This window comes from Vulpes lagopus, chromosome 5 (genome assembly GCF_018345385.1).
Source record: "Vulpes lagopus strain Blue_001 chromosome 5, ASM1834538v1, whole genome shotgun sequence".
Taxonomy (NCBI): domain Eukaryota; kingdom Metazoa; phylum Chordata; class Mammalia; order Carnivora; family Canidae; genus Vulpes; species Vulpes lagopus.
In genome coordinates this window covers 131,588,638-131,612,834 of record NC_054828.1, presented here as the reverse complement: position 1 = coordinate 131,612,834, position 24,197 = coordinate 131,588,638, and the positions used below count along the sequence as shown (strand labels likewise).

At 52.2% G+C, this 24,197-nt stretch overlaps 1 protein-coding gene across 1 annotated transcript; it reads left to right on the top strand.

The window, feature by feature from the left end:
* Positions 1–6,543: 6,543 nt before the first annotated feature.
* ALLC (allantoicase) lies at positions 6,544–23,894 on the top strand. Its single transcript, XM_041757476.1, is given in 12 exon segments — positions 6,544–6,633; positions 9,097–9,147; positions 12,149–12,236; positions 13,634–13,759; positions 14,954–15,009; positions 15,011–15,034; positions 16,000–16,132; positions 18,922–19,077; positions 19,468–19,541; positions 20,719–20,827; positions 22,799–22,923; positions 23,688–23,894. Coding segments are annotated over 12 exon segments (1,239 nt in total).
* The last annotated feature ends 303 nt before the right edge of the window (positions 23,895–24,197 follow it).

Below are 24,197 nucleotides of genomic sequence, written 5' to 3'. Positions count from 1 at the left end.
CTGGGTGGCTCAGTGATTTAGCGCCTGCCTTCAGCTCAGGGTGTGATCCTGGAGTCCCGGGATCAAGTCCCGCATCGGGCTCCCTGCGTGGAGCCTGCTTCTCTCTCTGCCTCTCTCTCTCTCTCTCTCTCTCTCTCTGTCTGTCTCTCATGAATAAATAAATAAAATCTTAAAAAAAACCCCCAGTGCTCATCCCATCACATGCCCTCCTTCATGCCCATCTCCCAGTTACCCCTTCCCCCTCCCCCCACCACCCTTCTCAGTATCGTAGAGCAAATTTGTGATCTTTGGGTCTGCAGGTCTGAAGTCCAGCTGGGTCAGCCGATTTCTCTGCTCTGGGCTTCACCAGGCTGTGGTCAAAATATCCACCAGCTGGTCCTGGTAATTAGGAGGCTCGGGGACGGGGTAGGAGAATCTGCTTCCGTGGTTGTAGGACTGTGGTTCCCGGGTCCCTGCTGGTGTCAGCGGGGGCCATTCTTCGCTGTGGTCCTTGCTCTTGGGCCTTCTCGATGGTGTGTAGGGGCTTTCTCTCTTTTGGAAACATGACTCAAACCTTTGATTCTTTCTGACTTTCCTTCAGCTGGTGGTCCTTTTGCTTCCAGCCAGAGAAAAGTCTCTGCTCTTATGGTGTCATACGCATAGATTGGACCCACCTGGATTAGCCAGGATTACCTCCCTCTCTTAGGATCACATCCGCAAATCCCCTGCACCCCCCGCCTGGTGCGGTGTGATGTCACGTGGTTACAGGGTCAGGCCTTAGGAAGCCAAAGAGATGGTTTTGTCCTGTTGTTGGAACTTTCCTGCATTGATGAGCGGTTGCTAAAGAGTTCTGAGACCATTCCTGAACATTGAACGTTGTGTCTGAATTAATAAAAAGGGATTTTAAAACCATGGTGTTCTACAATGTGCACCGTTGGCCAGAACCTTCTCTGGCAATGGAAATCTCCCTTCTGTGCCGTTTGGTGCAGTAGCTGCCAGCCGCACCTGGCTTCTGAGCACATAAAATGTGGCTAGTGTGACCAAGATACTGAGGTTCATATGTCATCGGATTTAACCTTGTGTACACGTGCGGCAAGCGGTTCCCATCTTAGAGCAACCATAACACACCCTGCCAGCGTTCCGCCTTTTGCACGCCCGGTGCCCAGTACTGATGCCCTGTGCTACTCACAGCCCTGACCCCTGTGTACGGCAGTGGGGAGGGCGTGTGTGGCAGTGGGGAATATTGTTGCTGAATGTTACCTGCACCCACCCCCTGCTCTGCTACTCCTGGGACACTGTAGATGGGGCCTCATGCTCCTTGCAGGGTTTTTTTTTTTTTAACATTTTATTTATTTATTCATGAGACACACACAGGCAGAGGGAGAAGCAGGCTCCATCATGCAGGGAGCCCAACGTGGGACTCGATCCCGGGTCTCCAGGGTCACGCCCTGGGATGAAAGTGGCGCTAAACCACTGAGCCATCCGGGCTGCTCTCCTTGCAGGTTTATCTCTTGTGGGGCCTCTGACATATTTTACAAAGGTCTGTTTATTTTTCTTTTATTTCAGTGAAACACATTTTGAGCACAGCTACTAATGGAGCTTTAGCAACAGGAATGATGAAGGGTCGAAGTAACTGGGACTCGGGGGCAGCCGTGCAGCGCCCTGTCTCTGGGGGAGCTCACAGGCTGGGGGTGGGGGGACATGCCAGGGCTCAGGCACCGTGGGGAGGCTGAGGAAGGAGCCCACGGAGACATCTGTGCCCCACACCAAATTAATTTCTGCTAAGTAGAACAGAAGCGTCTGGGGGCTAGGTTTCCTTTGGAGAAAGGGACACGGGCCTCGAGCACCTCCACCTGGGTCCCAGGAGCTCTTCTGTGAGCACACAGGCATGTTAAGGGTGTGGGGAAAGCCTGTCCCTCCTGCCTGAGGGGCAGGCTGAGTGGCATCACCCCGCGTACTGCCCCCGGTGCTGCCGCAGCAGGAGTGGGGAGGCCAGGTCCTCGGCCACACAGCGCTCTGCTGCCCCGACGGATGTTTTTCAGAGGAGGCGCTGCTCATTTATGTATTTGCCAGATGGAAGCAGTCATTCCCAGAAGGGAGCGTTCTTCTTTTTAAGATTTTATTTATTTATTCATGAGAGAGAGACACAGGCAGAGGGAGAAGCAGGCTCCACACAGGGAGCCCGACGTGGGACTCGATCCTGGGACCCCAGGATCACGCCCTGGGCCGAAGTCGGCACTAAACCGCTGAGCCCCCCGGGCTGCCCGAGATCGTTCTTTTTAAGAAGCGCTGAAGTGAGTGTGTAAATCGAGCGTCGGGATTCAGAGGGTGGGAGCTCGGACCCTGGCGCGTTGAGTCGGAGCCCTTGGAAACACGTTGTAAAAGTGCGGCTCCCTCGCCCGTGCCCTGCAGCCTGCGGTCCACGCGCTGCTCGCTGCACGTCCTCTGCGTGCACGGAAGGGAAAGAGGAGACGCAGCGAGGATGAAAAGAGCAGCGAGGATGAAAAGAGCACCCCTTCCCCTGCTCCGGGCGGCCGGGAGGCAGGGTGACACGACCCCGTGAGCAGCCCCCCACGTTGCCATGACACCTGGCCTTTCCCAGGGGCGCTGGGCTGTGCACTTTGGCAGGATGTTGGGGTGCTCTGACCTGGTGCCTGCCGGGCTCGCTGCCACTGCCTGGAAACACGAAAACCGAGCCGTTTCCGAAGGATGACCAGGGACATCCAACGCTTTGTGATCATTTAAGAAAATTAGATAACACGACGAGCCTTTGTCGAGCGCCCACGACCGGCCCGGCGCTGTGCGGTTTTGTCCGGGACACGGGACAGACGCGAAGCCATTGCTGTCGGGGGGAGTGACCCCCAATGGGTGACGGCTCCGTCCCTGCCGGGCTGGCCCCGAGCTCTGCGGGCTCAGCCTGGGGTGCTGGCCGCTGGAGGGCCCCCCGAGCCCGAGCTGGGAGCACGGCCACCTCGCTTCAGCCTCGTCTCAGCCTCATCTCAGCCTCGCCGTGCGGGCCCGGGCCTGGCGTGCATCGGCCTCGTGGCCCGGCTGGTGCCGCGTGCGAGTGGTGCTGGTGCCCCGCGAGGTGCCCGAGGTGTGAGCCCTGCGCCTCTCTGGCGGGCCAGCAAGGCTTTCTGTGACGGAAGCTTCCGCGTGTGCACCCGCTACCCTCCACGGAAGCCTTGTGGCTACTGAGCATGCGAAATGTGGCTAGGACAAGGGAAAACGGCATTCTTAGCTTCATTAGATTTACGTAATTCTTTTTTTTTTTTTTTTTTGAATTACGTAATTCTAACTACATCCCCCAGTTAGGTGACTACGTGCATTAGCCAGTCACGCCTGGCCAGCAGCTTCCCCGGGTGGCCGGTGTCGTCTTCCAGCTCTGAGACTCCGCGGCCGCCGGCCTGCCCCCCACCCTGCCCCCCGCCCTGCCCCCCGCCCTGTCTCCCCATCCACCCCCATCAAGTCCCGGCTCCGTGTCCAGGTCCTAGTGGAGCCCCTGAGCCCCCTGAGGTCCTGTCGTGGTGCGAGGATGTCACTGCCGCCTCCATCAGCAGCACTGCGGTGGTCGCATCTGCGTCCTGCCCCCCACCGTCAGCTCCGAGGAGCAGGTGTAAGGCCAGAGCCTGGCTCAGTGCCCGAGCGTTGTGGGCCAGCACACACGGGTCCCCAGTGACCTACGCTGCAGCCTGCCACGGCCACCTGTGCTGGCACTGTGCTGGGGGCTTTCAAATAGCAATCACATCGGGGCGTAGCTGCGTTGGGAAGGTGGCTCACTCTCCAGCTGTGAGGTTTGCAGTTTACGTGACCCCTCAAGGCGCGTTTCCTCATGCCTAAGATGCCAATGAAACCAGAATCTCAGCGTTGTTCTAGGATGAGGAGAGAGAGAGCATATGCGAGCCGTGCACAACGTTCCTGCAAACTCATGCAATGTTAGAGGATTTCTTCTGCACCTTTTCAGCCTCAGGAAGATTTTAGTCCAGTTAGGGAACCAGTATTTTAAAACATAAAATGGGTTAGAAAACATTGTTAGCTCACTCATTTATTTTATTTATTTTTAAAGATTTATTTATTCATGAGAGACACAGAGAGGCAGAGACACAGGCAGAGTGAGAAGCAGGCTCCATGCAGGGAGCCCGACGCGGGACCCAATCTCGGGACCCCAGGATCAGGCCCTGAGCTGAAGGCAGGCGCTAAACCACTGAGCCACCCAGGGATCCCTGCTCACTTATTTGTTTAATAAATATTTATTAAGCCTCTGGTGTGGGCCGAGCCAGGTTCCACGTCCTAGGAAGACACCAGAGGCCCAAACGGAGATTACGGTCCTCACGGAGCACACACCTAACTGGGAAAGACGGATGCTGAGATGATAAAGAAGCAAATTACACCGTATGTCTTCCGGCTACAGGCTCGGGGTGTGGGAGGTGCTGGGGGGACTGGAAATGTCGCTGAAGGCGGGGGGGGGGGGGTGTCAGGGTGGGTCTTACTGAGAAGGTGATCGCGGAGCGCACAGGCTTGCACGGAGCTGAGGGGCCGCCCCACAGAAGCCCGGGGAGGAGCCTCCCAGCAGAGGGAGCAGCAGGTGCCAGTGATGAGGGCAGGACAAAGCGGGGGCCGGAGCCGTCGTGTGGCGGGGCCCCGGGGACCTAGGAAGGACACGAGCTCTTACTCCGTGGAAAGGGAAGCACACGCACCAGGGTTTTAACAGACTGACCAGCTTGCAGGAGGCTGCGCTGGTGTGTTGCCGAGGGCGGCCGGCGGCAGCGAGACCAACTGGGGGGTGTGGAGGCCCAGGGACAGATGGGGGTTCCCGCCTGCCCCACTGCCCCTGGCACACATTACTCATGTTTAATACGTGATGGATTTCAACGTGCTCAAAAGCAGACGAAGCTCTCGGGGCCTCCATGACGTGCCCTTCCCCAGGGATGGAGCCATCGAGCCACGGCCCACCTCGCTAAGCGCTTTCCCTACTCCTCGGACACTTCTGAAGCCGGTTCCACCTGTGATGTCGTTTCGGGGTCCTGGGTCTGGCTGCAGGGTGGATGTAATGTTCTGAGATATCGGATTCAAGGATGCGTGGGTGACGTGACCCCAAGACTGCACCCTGGAGGGGGAGGTGGGGGGACCTGGGTGGGGCTGGAGTCCAGTGGGCAGCGCAGTGACCCGGGGATGGGTCACACATCCAGGGGAGACAGTTTGAGGTGGTGGGTGGAAATCCAGGAAGGTGATACGTATTTGTGGGTGATGTTAGGAGCCCGGGGGACAGTGTGAGGCCAGCGGGGGCAGGTGCGGAGGAGACGGGGGGGGGGACGTGGAAGAGACGGGGACCCCACAGAGTGAAGAGCTCAGGGAGGGACAAGCAGATGACAAAGGCAAGGAGCCGCCTGCTGTTTCGTAGCGATACCTAAGCACCCAGAAACTGTTCCAGCTCATGCTCCTCAGGGCAGGTCGCGGGCGGTGTTTGTTCCAAAACGTGTAACACAAGTGTCATAAGGAAAAATGTCATTTCGTGATTAATTATATTCCCATCCTTTCAAGAGAGCGTTGACTTCTCATGCCCATTGACCGTTGTGTTTCTTCCGTTGTGAATAATTCTTGGTGAGATCTTAGTCTTTTTTTTTTTTTTTTTTTTGATGTTAGTTTTTGTGTGGTTTGCTCTTGTCACCGTGAGACATAGGAAGTAAGGTAGGAACAAGGGGACCTCCGTTGGCTAAGGAGTGAGATGACCTCCAGGCCGCCCCGACTCGCCCTCCACGCCGGCCCCGACTCACCCCCCATGCCTCTGCCCTGCTCCAAATTTGCTTTCCCAATTTCAGAATAAGGGCATGGGGCACGGGGTTGGATTAAGTTAGGTGAGCCCCACTCGTCATACGACAAAGGGTCCTGCATCCTCTTGGATCGAGCGACCTGTGTGCCTCCGTCTCGATGGCTCCAGAACCTCGCTCCGCGTGGGCGTCCGGGGGCTCTGTTTCCCCCGTCGGGGAGCCCCTGGAGGCAGGGCATGTGTTCTCCATACCCCAGTCCTCCCAGGGGCTGCCACCTGGTTGCTCAGCAAGTGTTTTTGAGTGGATCCAAACACTATTGAAAGCAAATTATTCCTTTGGAAATGAAAATATTTTCCCCCTTTTAAAAATTATTTATTTATTCATGAGAGACACAGAGAGAGGCAGAGACACAGGCAGAGAGAGAAGCAGGCTCCACGCAGGGAGCCCGATGGGGAACTTGATCCTGGGACCCAGGGTCACGCCCTGGGCTGAAGGTAGTTGCTCAGCCGCTGAGCCACCCAGGCATCCCTTTTTTCCCCCCTTTAAAAAATAAAATAAAATGGCAATTTGAGGCAGTAGGATTTGCGTATTTAGTGGTATTTTGTTCTTACACACCTCGGAGGGGAACCATGCCCGAATTCCCTCCTGGGCCACTGTATTTGTGCAAAGTCACCTGCAGGGACCCCTGGCGGCCACATCCGAGCGTCGCAGACCCCGGGCTGGGAGCCCACGCGGGTTCCGCTGCCCCCACCCCCACGCGAGGCTCACCCAGCTGCCTTTCTCGTTGCCAGGAAGCATGGCTGACTCTCCCAGGGAGGGAAAACTGGCCAGGTCCCTGGACTTCACGCAGCTGGTCGACATGGCATCTGAGTCTGTAGGAGGACAGGTGAGTGCGCGGGGCGTCCCCACGCTGAGGGCCCACTCGCCCGCCGAGAGCCCGGCTGGAGCGGCAGGCTGGCGCGGCCTCCTCCACGAAGCCCGTCCCCGCACACGGCCTGCGGGGAACCCGTTAGAACCGGTGACGGCGCTGGAAGCGCAGCCCTGCCTCAGGCTTAGACCGAACTGACGCTTGGCGCCCGCGGGCAGAGTCCCCTATCCTGTGTGTCTCTCGCAGGGTAGACCGCTGGGCCTCGCACGCCGGCGGGGGGATAACCTGGAAGGCGTGTTGGCCCCGTGTGAGGGGCGGGTGGCCCCCAAGGGAGGGCCCCGAGTGCCCGCAGTGCACAGGCACCGTGTCTGGGGCAGACAGTGGGGGGCCTGGGGTGCCCTCAAGACGCTTGTGCTCCACTGGGGAGACAGGTGTGGAAGCCGAGGCCCGGGCTGTCCTCATGGCAGGGGCAGGTGCTGGCGGCGCACATCCCCCCAGCTGCGGGCAGCTGGACGGGGCGGGCAGGCTTGGGAAAGGCCGTCCAGGTGAGTGATGCTCAAAGGAGTCCTCAGGTGGGAGAGGCGGCCAGCAGGGCAGAGGGGCGAGGGCCGTCTCAGGTGGGATGCGGGCGGAGGGAGCATCACACGCGCCCCTGGTTTAGTGTTTCTGGAAGTCGGCAGGTGGTGTTGGGCAGCCTGAGCCTCGGGAGGTCGGAGAGGCCCGGTGGGCCCTGCAAGGGTTTCTGCCGGGAGCCAATGAGGACCTGGACAGGTGAGGGGCTCCTAGGTGTCCCCTCACCCGTGCTTTGCCCTGACACATGCTTAGGGGGCAGGTCGACCCCAACACAGCAGGATTTCCCCTACCCTCTGCCTCTCAAACAGCCAGCAGCTCAACACAGCAAGATCTTCGCTGCCTTTTAGGTTCTGGGCTGGGGTCAGAGACCAGGGGTCTCACTGGAGGCAAATTATGCTCAGACACCGAGATCATCTTTGCCAATAATTTATTTAACACAGCTTCACTGTGGAAATTATAATTTCTAATAATAATAATATTTCAGAAGCCAACAGCACACAGGATGATGTCTCCTACACAACATACCCTAAACCAGTGATGGGTTCGTTACACTATTGTTCCAGGCAAGGGGCAGAGGAAGGAAGGAAAGTCCAGGTCCACGTGAGGTGTCCTCTCCTTTTCTTCTTTTTCTTTGATTTTATTGATTTGAGAGGGAGAGAGAGCAGGAGCAGGGGGAGGCAGAGGGAGAGGGAGAGGCAGACTCCCTGATGCGCAGGGAGCATGACAGGGGGCTCGATCCCAGGACCCCGGGATTGTGACCTGAGCCGAAGGCAGATGCTGCACCGACTGAGCCCCCCAGGCGCCCTGAGGTGTCCTTTTCTAGGAGTCTGTTCTCCGTAGAGTCATCCTTCTGGCCGCAAGCTAGGTGCCCCCTGCCAGCTTGGGTCCCCGGTGGGCGATGGCACTGGTGTTGGCGGGCAAGGCAGCTGCTCCCATGGCCATCATCCAGGGGCTGCTGGGGGGCTCAAACTCGCCCACGAGGAGCAGCCTCGCCAAGGCAGGGGCGGATGAGCCTCATCCCCCGAGGCTGCCGTCCGGCTGAACCTCTGGCCACCGAGAGTCGCCTGGCCACGGCGGGGGCAGGGGCCCCAAGATCTCGGACAGCTCCCGAGGTCAGCGTTAGCCTTGGCCAAACGCTCCGGGTAAGGCCTCCTCACAGATCCGTAGTCGAGGTTTAGGTGTTGGCTCCGTGAAGCCGCTGCACGTGTCAGGGGTCAAGCTGCTGAGCTGACACCAGGTGTCGGTGACAAGGCCCTGGGGCAGCTTCCCCAATGTGCCCAAGGTCACCCGAGAGCAACACAACCTCGCTTACGTCGTAGACACGCGGGCGTGGAATGGTAACCAAGCCACACCCAACACCGGTGCGCGGTTCCCCTCCCGCCTGGAGCCGTCCCTGGGTCCTGGGTTAGGCAGGGGTGACAGCAGCCTGTTTGGCCCCGAAAATCCGTTTCACGCCTGTTTTCCTGGTGGAAGCAGTGGCAACCCCCTCACTCTCGGGAATGTGCGGCCCTGGTTGACGGATGACCGGCCAGCCCTCCTGCGGGGCATCCTTCGGGGAGTCGGCCAGACCACGGGTGGCCCAGCGGGGCGGCGTGAGACGATCGCAGAGCCCAGTGTTCTCCATTCTCGAAAGGGCGCGTTGGTGTGTTTTCTCGCCACGTGTAGGGAGTTAGCCCCTCCGCATCCGGACGGCAGAGGGTGAAGAGCACGGGTGGGAGGGGAGGGACGCAGGGGGCGGGCGGTGAGGTCCAGACAGTCAGGAGGGTCCTGGGCTCATTGCCTGCTGCTCGTCCCCCCGGCCACGTCGCGTCTCTTTGCACTGTGTCTCCTACTGGTTCACTGAGGGAACGGAGCAAAATGGTCTTTAATTCACGGTTACTTCATCTTCACCTTTCTTTATGTCCCCAGGTTTTATTTGCAACAGATGACTTCTTTGCTCCTGCGGAAAACCTTATAAAGGTAAATCGGTGCTCTGCAATGTGGGCTGTTGGTGTAGAGCGGTCTGTGCCTCCGTGTTAATTAAAATCCCCCCGAGCGTCTGGGGCGGGAGTCCTGTAGCGTGTACCAGCGAGTTAGCACGTGGGACGGCAGAAGCATGTAGAGGTCAGCTCCAGCTCACGCTAAGACGCCCCGGAGACAGACGGGCACCTGACGCGGGGGCGGGGGGCCGCAGCGCTTCACGGGGAAATGACTGAGATCCTGGTACGTTGTCCTGTGTCCGATGTGAGTTCGTAATCTGTAATCCGTGCTGGGGGGACACTGGCATGCAGCTTGGAAGTTTGGAAAATCATAAAAAATAAATATATGTGTAAATAATATATATATATATAAATATAAAATATAATCATAAAAGTGTAGGGCGCGCTTACTAAAAAAAATGAACAAAAATTCCCCAGAAAATACTGACAAACAGAGGGAGGAGGTGGAGCCTGGGCTGGAATCCTGCGACCTTGTTACAGCTGCTGTGGGGTGTGGATTCTTGTGAGTGGGCGGGTAAGCACAGGTGCACCCAGAGCTCACACCCCATACCCGGGGTGGGGGCGGCGGGTGACTGCAGTCGGTCTCTGCCTGGAGACTCTAAAGCATGGTTAGGGCATCTCATATATATGAACTTACGCCCCGGAGAAAATGACGATAACATGAGGAACAGAGATGTTGATTTACTTGATCCAGGTCCCACGGCCGATAGATGTCAAAGCTCTTACCATTTTACCATATGTCTGCCTAAAGGAAATTTACCTGCAGGCACACCTGGACCTAGCTGTTCCGCAGATTTATATTAATTGCACACGCAGGCAAGGATATATGGAAAATATTCATTCCTGTGTTGTCCAGAGGCGGGAGAAGAACCCAGCCTAAATGTCCATTGATAGGGGAACTGGTTAAAGAGTCCACGATACGAGCTTCCAGACGGGGAGCGCTCTGTGGCTAGCAAAAAGAGCGAGCCAGCGCCCTACGCACCTGCGGCGAGAGGTTCGGGCAGGTTGTGCGTACGTAACAAAGCGTTAAAAAAGCTTCACGTTAAATCGTGAAGTGTGGTTGCTGTGAGTTGTCCGGGCGCGGGAAGTGGATGGGACGAAGAATGGGGCCTTGTTCCCCATATTACACTTGACTACATATAGATACATTCTCTGTGCACCCACCCATCTCCGCACACACGTGTGTGTATGTTCCCACTTACGAGTCACGTCAGATACGCTGTGTCCTTATGTGTAAGCACATTCTCCTTTTTGGATGAAAATCTCGGATCAAGCTGAAGCCCCTGTCACCACCAACTTTAATGCCGACCCACTCCTTCCCTTTACAGAATTAGCGTCACTGTGAGGTTGGCCTGTTCTTCGAGTACAGTCCATCCCGTTAAATCAATATGTCCATCTCCAGAGGTGGCACGGAGTGTGCTGTGTGTTTTGTCATTTACATACGAGATCTCATCAAGTACTTCCCGCTCGGCGACACGACCCCTGGACCTGAGCGTGCTCCACCCGTGCCGAGGGGTGGATGGCTGGTGGCCCCCCACTGCCCGCCACCTCTGGCCCCCATTACACCGGGTCCCTTTCCCGTGTTGATGCACATGTAGGTCGGTTAAACTTTACCTGCCACGAACATCCGAGTGTGCAGGGCTCGGCACACGTGTGGGCTTATCCCTGGGCTTGGGCTTTGGGGTTCCTTTCTTAAGCACTGATTTGCTGTCCTTTGGCGAGCGCCGTCCTTGTGAAGCACTGTTTCCTGTTCAGTAGCGTGTTTCTTTCCACGTCCATCCAGTTGCCACGGCCCCTGAAGCCCCCAAAGCCACACTAAGCACCAGGAAGCTTGGGGCAGAGCGAGCGGCGGGGTTTAAGGGGGGGGTGCAGCCCCCCTTCTCTTGCTGGGTTCACGGCACAGCTTCCAAATCCTTCACTGATCTTAAAGACGTGTTTGGATCGTAACACGATTCGAATGGCACCAACTTTGACATGACGATGCCAAACAGATATCGGGCACTTACCACGTGCCAGGCACGGCTCCAAGCCTTTTAACGTGTGCTGCGGCCTCGGAAGGAACACGGCCTTTGACACCTAAGGACGCCGAGGCACAAGAAGTCAGGCGTGAGCCCGAGCATGTGTGGACCCGCCGTGGGCCCCACGTAGCGGCTCCCCGGGGGCTCAGCTCGGCCCCACCACTGCGTGTCTGTGACTTTGTCCTTTTCAGCACCTGCTGGGGAGACACAAGATCCTCCTTGAACCTGAGTTGTTGTGAAAGGGACATGTCCCCTAGCTTGGCCACCCACCACCCACAGAGCGATTTCTGGGTCTGTGCTGTTCCTGGGGCTGTCACAGGTGTCATTTCAACCTCATCGCAGCCCTGCAAGGGGTGTGCTCACCAGCCCTGTTCTTTGGGATGAAGCAGTAGGGGTTCAGCTATTTGTCTTGGGGCTGCTAAGGGGCTGAGCTGAGCCTCACCCCCGTCCTGCTCCCACCCCCGACCCCTCACTGGGCGCAGAGCAGCTCCAGGGGCTGGGGTTTGAGCGTTCAGCTGGGTCCGAGCATCCAGCCTACCCCTGACTCTTTGGCCGGATTCCTTGTGAAGCAGTCTTTGGTGGGTTGCTCGGGAAGCCGGTCCTCTCTGACTTTGCTCCTTTCAGGGTACAGTAGGTGGCAACGGGGGGTTGTACCCTTTGTGGGGCCGCAGAGTGAACAGTGGAGGGCCTTTATCTATCGCCATCGGCAGTTAACTCTGTGTTCTGAGGCCCACAGACAAGCAGAATTGCCTTCCCTGGAGGTGATGCAGAGATAAGGAGGCGTCCCTCGATCCGGAATGGGTTCCCTGTGTGAAGGCCACCCCCCTCCATGCCTACCGAGGAGTCCCATAGAGTCCTGGGTGGCACGGCCCACCCATCCTTTTGGGGCAGGAGTCGATGTGCTGGGAGCCCAGGCCCGGGCATGGATGTTAACGATGGACTTGTTATGCATGTTTGCTTTAGAGGGACCGCCCAAGCTTCAGAGAACATGAATACACTGAGTTTGGGAAGTGGATGGATGGATGGGAGACCAGAAGGAAGAGGATTCCAGGTAACGAGACGCTCTTCCACTCACTATGGTGAAGCTTAACCACAGGGGTTGGGAAGCCAGTGTACATTTTGGGTCAGCTTTGTCACGGGCCCTGGGCATGCTCTGAACGTCAGGCTCTGAGGAGGGAGGACGGGGTCATGTTGCACCACCAGGCAGAAAGGAGGGCGGCACATGGTTGGGCTGGGACGGCACGGGTGTTGGTGAGGCTGTTGGGGGTGGCAGTGCAGACCTACCTGCAAGGTGGCAAACATCGCTTGGTGTGTATGTTTGTGGGGGGACTTCAGCACGATTCCGGAAACAGGTGCTCTCATCCTCATTTAGCTGCTGCGGAGTGAGGCTTCAGTCACTCACTCACTCACTCAGCGCCGGTCACATCACCTGTGAGCAGAGCCGGGATCTGCCCACAGATCTGCCCTTCGTGTCACCCGAGGGTCTACTTTTATACATTGCTCCTCATCGGACTTAATTAAAATAGACCTTTTAGGGCAGCCCAGGTAGCTCAGCACCACCTTCAGTCCAGGGCATGATCCTGGAGACCCGGGATCGAGTCCCACATCGGGCTCCCTGGATGGAGCCTGCTTCTCCCTCTGCCTGTGTCTCTGCCTCTCTCCCTCTCTCTGTGTGTCTCTCATGAATAAATAAAATAAAATAATAAAATAAAATAAAATAAAATAATAAAATAAAATAAAATAAAATAGACCTTTTAAAGTTGAAGAAATGTCCATAAAAGCAAACTAATCCAGCAGTAGGCAAATAACCAAAGTTTTTTTTTTTGTGTGTGTGTGTGTCTGTCTCAAGTGCTGCAGAGATACTGGGTATTTCTAAGGGACTCCAGACTTTATCAGATTCTAACGAATCTGGGCACGTCTGCCTGCAAGTAACCAAGAACTACCTGGTGACCTAGGACTCTGAGACTTCCTAGACCTTAGCAGATGCAGGGGGTGAACCGGGTGGGGCCCCCCAGGAAGTCCTGAGAGCGTGAGATGATGGTGAGTGTGCCGTTTCCAGGACGCCCAGATCCACACTGAGCATCTGCCGAGCTGGGCTAGTGTCGTCTACACTGCACAGTCACATCTGACCTTCAGGGAAGCTGTTCTGGCCCCTGATTCCCAGTTGAAGAAATGAGGCTCAGAAAGGCCAATTTTCACTTTGGAAACTGGAATTGGATTCAAGGCCTACACGTGTCCTGCTGTGACTGGAACAGGGGTTCCCGTGGGACATGGTGGCCTCGTGTGGCCACGTGACGGGGGATCTTTAAGTCATAGCTGGGAGTTGACCTGTGTGCACTTTTCTTGGCGGGAGGACGATGTCGCTGTTGTTTTCACTTCAGTTCTGTTCAATCACACGCTTTGTCTTCCGAGCTAGACCTGACGGGATGTCCTTTTTTCGTCTTGTAGGTCACGACTGGTGCATCATCAAGCTGGGGATACAAGGGATTATCCGGGGCTTCGATGTGGATATTTCTTACTTCATGGGAGATTATGCTCCTCGAATGTCAATTCAAGCAGCAAACTTGGAAGAAGGTGCCTTGAGGACCCAGAGTGGGTGCTGTGGGGTCGTGGAGCCCATCGGCCCAGCCTGCTGACGTGCACTTTCCGCCCAGACAGGTTCAGCCACTTGTCTGAGGCCATGTCACTCGGGGCTTTAGAACTTGGATTCCCGATACGGTGTTCTGCAATGTTTGATTTTTAGCTTGACCAAATGTAGGGTTTGTTATTCCCACACTCTTCAGGCCTCACCCAGAGGTACATCCTCCTGGCACCGCCAGGTTTGACAAATAGGTTGCAGGGGAGGGTGGCAGGGAGTGGGCCACCGGGACAGTGTGGAGCTAGGTCTGGGCCAGCTGTGGACAGGTGGCATCGGCTTCTCTGTGGCTACCCCAGCGTGCGTAATGGTGCGGTAGCCGTGGGGTTTTCAGGAAGGGTTCCTTGCTGCCTCGTGGGATGCTGGACCACGTGAATCCCACAGGCTCGGTAAGTTAGACTGTTGTTATTCCTTCAACTGGCACAATCTGCTGCTGGTCCCAGCATTTTTTAAAAAAGAAACAAGTGCCATTATGTGTGTGTATACACATGTACTGAGGGAAGATGGGTCATGCCGGTTGGCAAATTTACGCTGAGACACTGTGTCCCAGCCTTGTACGAGGCTCTGTGGAAAGGTGGGCCTTGCTCCTTTGTTGGAGGCTCCTGTGGAAAGGTGGGGGGAAGCTGAAGAGTCAGGTGATGATGGAGAGATGCTGCTGTGGAGGCAGGAAATGACTAATGACCATTAGTAAGATGCCTCCCGCAAGCCAGCAACTGTCTGGGATATCGCCCAGATGTCAATTCCAAGGATGCCATGCGGGGGTGGAGGGGAAATCCTGCTTCTGGAACGGACCTGGCAAATGTGCCAGAATGTCCGTTGATCCAACTTCTAAAAACTCTACTCATGTGATAAATTAGTAGCAGTTGGACTTAACTCGGAGATGGTGTGTACTATTTTGACAAGCACACGTCCTACCAGATGTTTTGCAGCACTTTTTGGAATTACGTAGTGTTTTGAACGTCGAGGAGCTTCAAGCGTGTCTATTACTTGGATCGTCTGATACTTTGACTTCAGAAATGTTATCTGTGGGGTTATCTGGCAAAATGAAAGTGAGCATACAGCCCACTAAGAGAGTATATACTCTCTTTGACTTTGAACACCAACCATAACCCTACTGGTCAATCTACCTTCAGATAAACAACCAGAGATCCCACAAAGAGGAGTCAGGATGGGAGCCGCAGCCACGCCGGGAGGAGTTTGAGGCTGTTGCAGAGGTACGCCTGCAAACACGATGGGGGCTTGTCATGGTGGCTGTGTGGCAAGGACACCGCTCTGCATGCCAGGCCACGACGGTGCTTCCTGAGGACGCTCAACCCCAGGCACACTCCCCCTCATTTACTTGCCCCGCAGACCTTGCAGATGCTTCGCAAGTGGTTCATGCAACCCCGCACGAGGGAGTGGCATGGGCCCCGCGAGGTCTAGAGTAGCGTGTCTCAGGGCGCTCTGCTTACCTGTGCTCATCTGCCGGATGCTGCCCGGATGAGATTAATATAGAAATCCGCAGTAAGAGTTCAGGTACCTTTTACAGCAGTTTGACAAAGCAATATTATGCCTGATGAATCTGATAAACAACATGGGCTTGTGTTCTGGCACACTCTTGTTTTTTAAAGTTTGTGTGTGTGTGTCTGTCTCTGAAATAGGTGCTCATCAATTACTAGATGTTTTATATCTAAACATCTAGTAATTGGTTTATATCGTGCCTTACAAAAGTGTCGACCGTAGCAGACTAGAAAATAAATAATGGCAGCCACACAGGTCCTTAAATTTAAGGAACACTGACCTAGAAGAAATGATCACAACTTTCAGGTCAACTGGTCAACCTCAGGTCTCAGGGTTTAAGACAACAGGTTGTTTTTACTAAATGTTCATGTCATAATTCTGCTTTCTTCTAAGAATCCCCAGAGGGAATCTCAGGTGGTGTCCTTCAGTTCCCAACCCTCCTGCCTGTTCTCTGGCCACCATCATTTCATCAGGATGAAAAAAACCCTTAAGCTTTTATTCTGTTTGTTAGACCTGGGACTTAATCTTTATTAGTATTTTTATTAAAGTATTTTATTAGGCATCCATCATCAATTTTTATGCCAACGTATTTGTATCCTGTGGATCCCACACGAGCCGTAGGATGAGAGAATTTATTGTTCCCTGGAGCCACTGCTAACATTTTTATATTTATTGCTAGCTAAAGTCTGATGACTGGAATTACCTGGTCCCCATGACAGAGCTTAAACCAGGAAAGCCTGCGTCCAGCCACAATTATTTTGCTGTCAATTCTCAGGAGAGATGGAGTCACATAAGACTCAACATTTTCCCAGGTAAGTATGACATGGACTCATCTGCTAGTCTGTGGTTTCTTAACGTGAGTCATGTATCAGAGTGAAGTCACTCATCGCTCTAGCATTTTAGGGTTATAATTTGCCCTTTTTGTGCTCTAGGGAATTCTCATTCCAACTCAACCGTCCATTGGTAGTTATTGAAAAAGCATTAGGTCGGGGCGCCTGGGTGGCTCAGTTAAAGTGTCTGCCTTTGGCTCAGGTCATGATCCCAGGGTCGAGATTGAGCCCCACATTGAGCTCCCTGCTCCACATGGAGTCGGCTTCTCCTTTTGCCTCTGCCCACCAACCCCCACTCGTGTTTGATCTCTCTCTCTCTCTCTCTCTCTCTCTCTCAAATAAATAAAATATTAAAAAAAAAAAGGAAAAAGTATGAGGTCAATTAGGATATGAAAGAACTAAGCTGTATTAGGTTAAATATCTCCTAAAGATTTCTCCCTTGCCGGATGCACTAGCAGATGAAGTAGTGAGTGCAAATGACCCTCATTTTCCTTTTTTTTAACAGCTTTATTGTAATGTAATTCCCATGTCATGCAATTCACCTACTTGAAATGCACAGTTTAGCGGTTTAGAGTATATGTCAATATATGGACAATTTAAAGTCTACGGAAATATACAGCAATGTGCAGCCATCACCACAGTCAATTTTAGAATGTTTTATCACCTCAAAAAGAGATCCCATCCTATAACTATCAACCCTCATCTCCATCAGCCCTAAGCAACCATTAATCTACCTTCTGTCTGGACATTGGTGACTATTCTGGACATTTCATATAAATGGTCTTTTGTGACTCGCTTGTTCCACTTAGCATGTTTTCAGGGCTCATCCGTGTTGTAGCATTGTTAGGGTCCATCATTCCTTTTCACGGCAGAATGGATATTCCATCGCACGGAGGAACCACATTGTTCATACAGTTGGTCCGTTGGTGGACATCGCGGTGGTTTCCACTGTTGGCTGCCTGTGGCTAGTGCTGCGATAAATATTCCTGCACGAGTGTTTCATTTGGGGATGTATGTAGGACTGGGATTGTTGGGTCCTGTGATAACTGTATGTTTAATTGTTGGAGGAACGATCAGATTGTTTTCTAAAATGGCTACACCGTATTACATTCTCAGCTGCAGTTTGGATGGTTCCAATTTCTCCACATTCTCGCCAACACTTACTATTATCTAACTTTTTGACGGTAGCCTTCCTAGAGGATGTGAAGTGGTATCTCATTGTGGTTTTAATTTGTATTTCTTTAATGACTAATGGTGGGGAGCACATTTTCAGTTCCTTACTTGGCCATTTGTATATGTTTACATATATAACATGTATATATAAATGTGTTTTTTTGGAAAAGTGTTTTTTGCCCATCCTTAAGTTGTTTTTTTTTTTTAAATTGAATTTTAAGAGTTCTTTATATATCCTAGATACAAATCCTTTATCAGATGCATGATTTGCAAATATTTTCTCCTGTCCAGTTATAAAGGGGATGGAAGCAGTAGGACAACCTGATGGGACACATAGGGTGGCAAAGTTTACTTTTTCAGAGCATGGAGGGGTATATTTAATATCCTTGGTAGTTTTGATTAAAAGGGATGCTGGATATTAACTCTGCAAAGAAGAGTCTTTTTTTTTTTTATTTCAAATCAACCTTACACTCAACAGACAAGTGTCTGTTATACCATCAAAGTGGATCACGAAGTCCAGTGAACCAGAGCAGTGGTTCTCCTAGGTTAGCTCCTGCTAAATTACTCCCTCTAGTATGTTTTTTTAGGGTTTATGCTAGCTCAGTTTGATTTTATTTATTGTAAATGTCAAGACTGGTCTACTAAAAAAAATGTTCTGAAATTTTTAAAAATTGCTCAGTTTCATCAAATTTTTCATGTAAAAATATATAGGGCTTGGTTTCAGTAGAATATTCTGATTAACGAAAAAAGCTTGCTCCTGTCTTCTAGGAAGTACTATTTAAACAAATAAAAATATTCACCTTATTAGAATCAGATAATGTGAGTTGATGTTGGCGGCTACTATCTGCTCTGCAGACCTAATCTTGGCTGCTGTGGTTCTCGGAAGTGATCTGGTTTTGTGAATATTATCTTTTCTGTTCTCAGTCATATTGCTAAGTAATGTGTTGTCATAAAAATAAAAACATAAGGCTCTTGTATGAGCCTGTGTGGGACTTAGCAATGGTAATCTGTGGCATCAAACATTGTATCTATGGTGAATTTTCCAATTGCTTTTTGACCTTCTTGGAATTATTAATCCTGTAAAAAATATGAGCATATGAGCACCGACTATGTACCAGGACTGGTTCTAAGAGATGATAGAGATGAGAACCAGATAGATCATTATCCTGCCTGTCAAAAATTTTATATCCTGGTTCTGGGCCTCTGATATCAGTAGGGGCTTAAACAAATAAAATGACAGGATAATTTCATACTGTGATTTGAGCTCTGAAATAAATATATGTGGGAGGTGGGGATTGTACACCTCAACCTGGGGAATCGGGCAAGGCTGGGCAGAGCTGGAAAGATGTAACCAGCTGAGAGGAAAAGCCTTGTTGGGACCAAAACACTGAAGGTGAGACCTAACAACAAGGAGGCTCTTTTGGAGAGCTGGGGAAGTTGTTCCAGTACAAAGGAATGGCAGGTGCAAAGGCCCTGGGGCAGGAGGGTTGGTGTATTTGAGAAACAGAGCAGGCAGTTTACGGAGGGCTTTGTTGGTCATGAACCACAAAGACTCATCTTTCCAAGTAAGGAATAACTCCGGCCTCTTTCCTCCTCAGATGGTGGAATCGCACGTCTTAGAGTGTACGGTATGGGGCAGAAAGACTGGACTGCAACCGACCCCAAAGAACCATTTGACCTAGTAGCCATCGCTCACGGGGGCACCTGTGTAGGATACAGCAATGCACACTTCGGGCATCCAAACAATATGATCGGTAAGATGATGCTCTGGGAGCTGGTGTTTATTTGGGGCGTCTGGGCACCAGCATTAAGCACCCTCATATGGAATGAATGATTTAAGAGGAAGGTGCCGTCTCAAATCCCAGGAGTGGGCGAGATCAACGGTCCATACACAGGATTTGATGCCTTTATGATGTGAAGTGAATCAATGTGATTTTCCTCCCTAATTTTGGCTTGAAGGGAAAAGGAAAACTTACTCTCTGGCTGTATGTGAATTTAACAAAGCACTAAGTTGAATGAAAATGACTTACGTAGCAATGCTCGGGCGCGTGGGGTCTGGAATGTAAAATTACGCCAGTGCATTCATGCTCACATTGAAGATAAAATCCTGTGACGTTCCCGTTAAACCGTGTCATGCCTGGCAGGAGTCGGCAAGGCCAGGTCAATGGCAGACGGCTGGGAGACGGCGAGAAGGCTGGACAGGCCGCCGGTATTAGAGGTAAGAAGTTCAAAACAGCCACGATGTAAAGTTCCCTATATCTCGATTTATTTATTTTATTATTTTTTTTTAATTTTATTTTATTTATTCATGAGAGACACAGAGATAGAGGCAGAGTCACAGGAGAGGGAGAAGCAGGCTCCACGCTGGGAATCTGGTGCGGGACTCGATCCCAAGACCCCGGGGTCACTCTCTGAGCCCAAGACAGGGGCTCAATCGCTGAGCCACCTGGGCTGCCCTATATCTCATTTTAAATTGACAGCAAGGAAATGCTTATTTCAGAACCTCTCAGGCAATGTTCTGGAAGAAGTCTGTGTTTCCTGGATCCTCTGCTGCTTCACTGTATGGTCATGGCAGGACCCAGGAAGCCCCGCACTGGCCACACCGGCCACTCCAACCCATTTTGCAATGTCCCTGTTTCTTTCATGAAGAAACGAGGATCTACAATTTAATGATAGAAAACCCATGGATAAATTCACTGGTTGACCTGGAGGAAAAAAAAAACAAAACAAAACACTGGTTGAATCATTTTTGGTATCTGTGTGTCCCTGGATGAGACCACCCTTGTGGATATGGCAGGTTGGGGACTCTAGAGCTGGCTCAGCCGTCCAGTTTGGCCAGCGTCTACTGCAAGACGTGAAAGTCAAAACGAAGCAAAACAAAACACCTTTCAGTGTGTGAATCCCACTGAGAACTTAACTGGTGAACACCCGTTTCCTGGGTTAGTTTTCATGTCAGCCAACACTTCTACTGTAAAGGAACATTTGGAGGCAGATCATATACTGGTATAGATTTGACCAAGAACTTAACTACTTCAAAAGGTCAAAACAAATTGATTAGAGGACCTGGGGCCGGGTTAGACCCAGACCCCGTCCTGTGGGTCCCATCATGCACGAATTTATGATCGACCTAGAAAATCATACAAAAAATAGATGAAAACTTACCAAGTAACCTAAACTCATGAGTCCGTATGAGGCATTTAAGGAATAATAGGCCAAGGGGCCATTAAGACAAAAAGTAATTTACGTATTGGCATGGGAAACATTCTTTTATAGTAAGAAATAAATATCACAACTATGTGTCAACATTTTTCACTTGCTGGTTTTCAGAATTCGTTTTTCCAAAGGTACCGTGCTGGCTTATCTTTTTTTTTTTCCTTTTTCCTTTTGGATTCCAGAATGATGAGAATGGCGTTCTCCTGGTTCCGGGTTCTGAATGGGCCGTTTTCCGATTGGCACACCCTGGAGTAATAACTCAAATTGAAATTGATACGACATATTTTAAAGGTAAATGCAAAGCCGTCCGGAAATGCATCTAATGGAGTGCTGGTTACGGAGCTGACGCGGTCCTGTGGGAGCAGAGCTCAGGGCGGTGGGCTCGGGACGTGGCTTCAACACTCAGAGATGTGCGGTTTTGAGCAATTTCCATGAACTGTTGGTACCCTACTTTTTATTTATAAAATATCAGAATTGGATGATCCTTCCCTCCCCCAAAGTTAGATGAGATTCTGTGATGCTCTAGGACTCTTCACTACGGGGACCCTGGGTCTCACTGGAAAGAGTGTGAAATAGTGATTAGGACACGGGAAGAACTGGATGGGGCATCATCTTACTGGGGCAGGTGGTTGGGGGCGACCATGTCCGCTCCAGACTGGACTTTTAAGGCAGGAAACTACACATTTCCAAAACCATGCTCTTCCATTAGTAAAAAAATATTGGCACTAAGCACCCCTGATATTCAATACCTACTTTCTTTTTTTTTTTTTCTTTTCTTCTTTTTTTTCAATACCTACTTTCTTATGAAAAGTATACACATGTCCTCATATTGAAGAAATTCAAGAGCAGTTATGAAACCTGTTGGGTGAGATTTACATACCTACTGGACTGGGTGTCTCATGGTGGTTTAGTTGTCAGTAAACAGTGGCAATTTATTTTCGTATTTCGGATGTCTCGATGTTTAAATGTCTCGCGAAGCACTGTGACTTCGCTCAAGCGCTAACTACCAAACCAAGGCACAATATATATTTAAAGGGAAGCTCTACTTCAGTGGTCGTGGATTTAATGATTTCAGGATGTATGGGTCATTGGGACCTCTTTTTTGGAAGACTATTCTAGATCTGATTATCGGGTCACTGTTTTCACTTTTCAACACAGCTGATGAGGAGCTCCTCCTGGGTCAGGGGCCGATGTCAGCTCCGCTCTGTTCTTGCGGTTCGTGGATGCTTGTGTTTCTGGCGGCATCTTTCATCCACGGGGCTCTGCATGGGTAGTTCAACATCACTGGTTAGTTTTGTGAGCGAGAGGTTAATTAGGCCCAGGTCACAGGCAGTACATCCGTGTAACCAGGGGGCTGGCCTGCACTGTCTTGGGTTTGCTGCTGCTGGCTCTCTGGGCTCTGTCCATCACAACGTGAGGCCAGGCCTGGAATGGGGGGGGGGCGTGCTGTACCAGCTGAAATCTCAAGTACACAAGCCTTGATATGCACGTATGTGGGTAGATATTAAAGAAATAGAGACACAAATAGTGGCTTTAATGTTCTTCTCCTGCATCTTTTGGGTTTCCACGTGCACCCAGGAGCGAGCCCTCTCACCTGAGAGGTCAGATGCAGATTTTGTTTCAATCCTTCCTCTGCCGATCTTCAAGTCTTAGGGGACCCCTATGACGGTTCTCCCCACAAAGAGTGTGGTCCTGCAACCCCACTGGGCACAACCCTGATGAAATTCCAGAGAGAAGAGAGACTCAGGACCCTGTGTCTCACCCAGGGAGCACTTAGCACACCCCGGAACACAGCACTTCAGGTTGGTGCCACGCACTGACCGGTTAACTCAGCTCAGTCTTCCTTTCTGCTTTGCATGACCGAGTATGATGCCGTAAGGAAAGTGTCTTCCAGCCTCATAATAGCTTCAGGCGAGCCACGTGGCTGTACCCAAGTATTTAGCTGTGCAATCTAGGGTGCTTAATGAAGATACCCTCAACTTTCCAAGTAAACTCAGATCCAAACTCGGATGCACCAGCCCGTTCATGTATGTCAGGCCGATTTTGATTCCCCTGAAAAACACACACCTAGATTTCATCCGGCAATCCAACCCCGTCATGACTGGGTACATTCCTTCTCTCACGTGTGTCACACGTTGGGTGTTGTTCAGAGACGGTTTGTTCTCTGCTGGGTCTTTGATTCGATGAAAAGGTCCAACACCCTGTAAGCCAAACCGCTGAGTACCAACAGCAGGGAGAGTCACTGTGCGTTTGCTCCGACAGGCAATTCTCCCGACAGCTGTAAGCTGGACGGTTGCATCCTGACGACCCAAGAGGAAGAGGACATGATCAAGCAGAAATGGGAGCTTCCCAGCCAGAAGTGGAAACCGCTGCTTCCAGTCACGAAGGTATGACGCCCATGGGGGCTGTGCAGGCTCGCCCCAGCCCGGCCCCTTCCCTCGGATTCGCTTGCCAAACCCTCTGCTCCGTTCAACAGTAAAGGGAAGGAGCTTCCAAACATATCTGTGGGTTCATGTAATAAAAGAGAGGCTCTCGTTTTTCATACCTTTGCATTTCTAACAGCCAAGATTTCTTTTAAACCATCATGTGCAAAGAATATATATATTCTTTATATTTCCCATATATTTCCATATATACTCTGTATTTCCATACACACACACACACACACACACAGAAAATGTTTCTTTGGTATATTGACTTTTTAGAAGGGGTGACTAGCATATTTAAGGCTATAATGGTGTGTCCTCCTGTGGGATGGATGCTGAGATGTTCTGGAAGTGTCCTCTTCGATCCCGTGGGAGGTAGTCACTTTCGGGTTACAGCAGGGGGTCAGGACCTCCGGGAGGCACCAACATGCTTGCTTCTTACTTTCTTTTCCTTGTCTGTGTGTCCGCTTCACTAACCATTAAGAACCACAGACACCGTGGGCCCGCGAGCTCAGGTCCCTATTGCCAGGCCATGCGATCCCTGCTAGTCTAGCTTTCCCGGGGGCCGAGCGGCCTGTTGTCAGTGAGTAACTTCCCTGGTTTTGGGCCCTGAGCGCACCCAGAGGGATGGCCCAGGTGAGCCGGCCAGGTGAGCCGGCCAGGTGAGCCAGGCCATGTGGGCCTCGCGCTGAGTTACCCCCAGGCCATTTCCCTGCCTCTTCCAGCTGTCAGCGGACCAGAGTCACCTGTTCCACAGCCTGACCCTGGAGCTCCAGGACGTTATCACTCACGCGAGGCTCACCATCGCCCCCGACGGGGGTGTCAGCCGCCTGCGGCTCAAGGGCTTCCCCAGCTCCATCTGCCTCCTGCGGCCCCGGGAGAGGCCCACCATGAGGTTCTCGGTGAAAGTGGGCTTCCGGGCGAACCTCTGACTCCGCGGGGCCCAGCGCTCGGGGGATGACTCAGCCCTGCGCCCCTCCGGAAGCGTTTTTAACACCGAAAACCGAAGAGGGTTCCAGCAATCAATGTTTTTAAGATGGATGTAATCCCCGGGGATTTAATAAAGGGGTCGCTCTGACACGTTGGTGCAGGGAGGTGTGGGCGCTTCGGCTCGGGCTGCGCGGGGAGGCAGCGGGTGGGAAAGATCCCTTTCAGAAACACAGGATGCCCGTATTTACAGTATATTCCGTGCGCCCATAGGTGGCCTTGGCAGCCGGTGTCCTCAGGCCCATCGC